The sequence below is a fragment of the Sceloporus occidentalis genome, unplaced genomic scaffold (genome assembly GCF_023333645.1).
Source record: "Sceloporus occidentalis isolate IW3139 unplaced genomic scaffold, rSceOcc1.0.p SCAF_82, whole genome shotgun sequence".
Taxonomy (NCBI): domain Eukaryota; kingdom Metazoa; phylum Chordata; class Lepidosauria; order Squamata; family Phrynosomatidae; genus Sceloporus; species Sceloporus occidentalis.
The window spans coordinates 1,051,666-1,056,645 of NW_028317062.1; the positions used below are offsets into that span (position 1 = coordinate 1,051,666).

The window sequence follows — 4,980 nt, forward strand, 5'->3', positions numbered from 1 at the left end:
TTTTGTTTAGACTGTGTTTACTGAAGGAAGTTAAGGTGATTTTCATTCACAAACCCTTGAGTATTTGGTAAATTTTGTCTAGTTAAGAATTCACTTCAATTCTGTTGAACTAAATGGGTTTGTGTATAAAAAGCGACTCAGTGGCCTTATCACCATAGCAACCAATAAAATGCTTCTGTTGACTGGATCAGTCTATCGGTTGCTGTGGTGATAAGACCACTTTTCAAACCTTAAAAGAGAATATTTTCTCTGATATATCATCCCCACTGTTTATCGCTTATGATATTGCAGTAACATGATCAGAATGTTTTTTCCAAATAATTTGATGAGGATTCTCGTGACATTGAGTACGATAGATGAATTCTAACGCATTTAACGCACAATACCAGGTTACAATTTCAATATGATTTACCAACACGCCTAAAGGGAGTTCAGGGGAATTTTAGAGACAAATACAAAAATCTTGATCAGAGGACCTTCTGCTGAAAATGGCGACATCCATATGTCACAACAGCCAACAGAGCGACACATAGATTGTGTTTACACTTTCATAGTAAAAATTACACTAATCGAGGTTGAAAATGGTTGTGGTTTTTTTCTTTGTTTATTTAAAATCTTTGTCTTTTTGAATTAGACAAATGCAATGAGCCATGGATAATAGGGAATACCCTCTGCAAGTTCAAATATATTTCGAAACCAGAGCTAAATGTATATGTACTGTTTGCTCCCCGTGTTACTTGAGGCTCCAATATTTTAGCTTTACAGCACCACAAACCATATGGGGTCTGATTTTAACCAAACTTCAAAGGACTATTACAACCTTGCCAGAGGCAGACTGCCAACCCGGTGTTTCAAGGACATGATCGCTTGACATTTGGTGAAACAAATGAGACCCTGCCGTGTTAACATTTTGGAAACACTGCTGCTGAATACAAAAGAGTGAGCACATTTACAACTAGGTAATGTATTTAGGTGACATGCTATTAAAAAAAATATAATTTAATAACTCAGAAAGGAGTAACACGTTAGCAGCCAGGTCTATAAAATGATCCCTACAATGTTGATGCTGGCCAAAGGTTTGATTTCTATGTGTGCCTAAATAACCACTACATTTAAATATATTTCTGCTTATCTTCTTATGCAGATGAAGTAAACACTGCTTGAGATTCATTTACAAATACAGTATATTTAATAACACTGTTTTACTGCGAAATTAAAAATAAAAAATTAAAAAAACATTAGAATTCATTAAAAAAAATCAAGCACATTTAGAAATATGACATCAGTAACATTTATTTTTTTAAAGCACAAATAAGTCTTTATTTAAATAAACTCACAAGGTTTCGATTTTGTTGCACGTCAGCACAAATATTTTCCTATTTTACAAGATTTTGCGTGCACCTTGACAGACACGCTCAGAATATATATATACAGTAAAAGCTCTCCGTAGCTTTTTATTTTACAGAAAGTTGACATGTTTGACCCTGTAAACAACAATTGTAACTCTTCGTCTGTAAACATGTGTTATTTGAAGAAAGAACAATATGATCTGGTCTCATTATAAGCATCTATGATTATTGCAACATGCAGTGATCGATGCCCAAGTAAAGAAATGGAAACCCATTATTAAAGTTTTATGTTTTTCCCAGTTTTCCTTATTACATACATCACAGTTAGATATCACTTCTTCTTTGACAATGTTAATCAAGGCCTTTATTTGTGCATCTCCAAACAAGTTTTTTTGCTTCTTTAGGAGTAAAGACTATTTAAATGTTTAGGACCTTTTGGGCCTTATTTTCTCTTTAATTTAAACTGCATATTTCTTTTTCACTTTATGTATATATAAATATCCATGCTAAATACCTTAGTGTTAAATTTGTAAATTATAATGAAGTCACTGTTCCCATTTAAGACACTAAGATTTTTGCCACTGTTCTGTGAACTGAAAAATATATAATAGTCATTTGTACTTGAATAATAAGATTTTGGACTTTTGTGGACATGAGAGGAATGTTTTTATTCTTTTTTAATGTTTTCCAAGGCAGGTCCTCCACATTTAAGCTTTTTGTTCTGGTGGGTTTTCGTATGTTTGGAAAGGTGATCGCTCCTCATAAATCTTTTTCCACACTCCTGGCATCCAAAACGTTTCTCTCCTGTATGTGTCCGTAGGTGTCTCTGAAGTTCATCTGATCTTGTGAAACTTTTCCCACAGAACACCCAGTTGCAGACAAAAGGTCTCTCACCAGCATGCCAACGTAAATGAGCTTTAAGGTGAGAGGTCTTTCCATAAACCTTGCCACAGCCAGGAAGATGACAAATATGGAGCTTCTTTTTTCCCGGTTCCTCATTGCTTGGAGAAGCTTGGCAATTTGGGCATTTGCATCTCCTACAACGGCGTGTTGAGCCAAGTAATGTTTTGGAGGTACTCTGTAGAAGTGCTGCAAGTTGTGGCTGGGGAGCAACCACCAGTGGATTAGCCAAATGGAAGGAGTGAATATTGTTAGGATTTGACTGTTGGAGACTCCACCACGTCTGGTCATCCATGTGAGCAGGTGTCAAGTGTCTTTGTGTCAAAGTTGTTGGACCTTGCATAAAACTTGAGAAGTCCTGGGTCACAGTGTTTGGGTCCTGAAAATGGTAGGTGGGATTGGAACCCATCTGTGGAGCTAATACCTTCACTGGAGACAAATCAAAAGAATAAGCAGCTGGGTCAGCTGGAGGAGTTAGTGGGAGCTCATGTGAACCTACAGTTTGCATATGGCCAGGATACTGTACTTTAGGAACCCCAAAGGTCATAGCATGAGAACCCATTCCTGCATTTGTTGGAATGTCATTGCTCCAAAGCTGAAACATTGTAGAGGATTGCCCGGCACTCTCAGAGGAGGGATGGGGGTACTCGCGGAGGGATGGTCTAGATGATATGACAGACCCACAAGCTGAGGAAATGAGGGCTAGTGATGAAAAGGGTCCTGTGTCTGGAGATGAACTGGGACTTCTGTCCTTAAATTTAAAAAAGAAAAAATACAAGGTTAAAATTATCTTCCAAGCCAGAATTATAAAGTTACAGATATCCTTTTAAGTCATACAAATTTAAAAATGTTTTAATTCCCTAGAAACACTTGACTCATTTAAAAGTCATATAGTTAATGTATACTCTACTTTGAATTGCAATACTGATTAACATTTTTTTTCTCCATTCAGAAAATGGTAACAGCTGAATATTGCACTATATTACAAAAAATGTCTTATTTTAGCTTAATTTATTCTCTTTTCCTAATTGCTTACAGTCAATGACATTGAAATGTTACCACCGGTGCAGATAATTACATTGAAGGTAACACTGTCTTGATAACCCCGTAGATGAGGATTAAAGTAGACAATGTTTGCTGCAGTGCTGCATAAAATGCATTGCTGCCCTGCAGTATGCATTTTGTTTATGTGTACCTAATTAAAGCAGCCATCTGTCCACTCTAATGCAAGGCCGCATAGTGTTTCCAAGTACAAATGTAGCCTGTGGGGCATCACACCTTGTATAAACACCATTATATGTAAATAATTTAAAATCTTTAAAAAAACACTAGATGGGGCTGCCAAGTAAAGTGTCCATTGTCTGCAGCAAAACTGATTAGAATTACAAAATCTTGTCATTGGAATTTCTATTCATTCATGATCAACAGACTTCTAAAAGCTGGTCCACTCCTTTTGCAATCAAGGAGTGGTGCATGTGTTCCATAGAACTTTGTTAAATACTTTCAATAAAAAAATAAAAATAAAAAAATGTTTTTGCTATCTTGAAAAATCCAGATGTAATCTTGGGGCAAAACTGAGCCATTTGGTAATCATCTGGATGGTTAAACATCTGCCCCTAGTTAGGCAATTAGATGAGCACCACAGGAAACCAGAACGTAGAACCTGACATTAGATGGGAGCCATTTGGCCAATCTAGCCAACCCATTAATTAGTCCTTGGTCCCGTCTTGGGTTCGAGATAGCTTTATGCCTATCCTATGTATAAATTTCCTCTCTGTACTAGCCTGGAAGGCTGTTCCACTTATCTACCACCCTCCCAGTAAAGTAAGTAAAATAACTGAATTCAAAACCACAACAACTCCCTCTCCTGTGCATGCATTTCATGCTATATGTTCACACCAGAATAAACAAATGCACATTATTTTTATATACATCCCGGTGTGCATTTACATTGTTACTATTGGTAAGTGAGTTATAATATTTAATCTAGATTCCAGCTTCCCAAATGCTACATTCCCAGTATTGGAAACAAAGTCATATCGTATCCATTAAGATCTTCAGGACAACAAGATCAAGATCCAGCACAAGGAGACTCCAATGATCATCTAAACTCCCAACGCCTTATTACATTAGCAGCCGACCGACAGACACTTGTGATCACTTTTACAGCAAAGCAGGCGATTAATATCTAAGGCCATCTCCTGGTAACTTACCTGTAAATAAGACTGTAAAGTATTTTCTCTCTGTAGAACCACAGACGCCATGAGGTTTATCCCACAAAGAATGAAAGAGGTTACAGGATCATCATATCCCCAACAGTAGAATCAAACAGATGGGATGGTGTTGCTTCCACAGCTCACTCCACAATGCTGATCACTGTTTGATCCTCCACTGTGTAAACTTTTTTTTCTTTACTTCCCTTCAGCCAATCAGGAGTGTGCGTTGAGATTGCTTTTGAAGTACGGAAGCTAACCAATCATTAAAATAGACTGAACCACTTTGAAAGTGGGGTCTAGTTGGATCTTCCTTTAAATGCAAAGACCCCCTGCTGAGGGGTATCTCTTATGTATGCAAAGGAGACAACTCTGCTATCAGGATGTATGCAAGGGGAACTCGATCCCCCCCACCTACTCTTTGTATCTACGACCAAACATAGAGCTGTTCTGCAGCGATTCATTGAAAGTCTTTGTGAGATGAGATACAGTCACATACAACAACTTGAGATGAGAGA

General features: G+C 37.3%; 1 protein-coding gene across 1 annotated transcript; it reads right to left on the reverse strand.

Moving 5' to 3' along the window:
• Positions 1–2,016: 2,016 nt before the first annotated feature.
• On the reverse strand, positions 2,017–2,853 carry LOC149285221 (transcription factor Sp5-like). Its single transcript, XM_089495656.1, has one exon. It carries the CDS (start codon positions 2,851–2,853, stop codon positions 2,017–2,019), a length of 837 nt encoding a protein of 278 aa, XP_089351782.1.
• Positions 2,854–4,980: the final 2,127 nt, after the last annotated feature.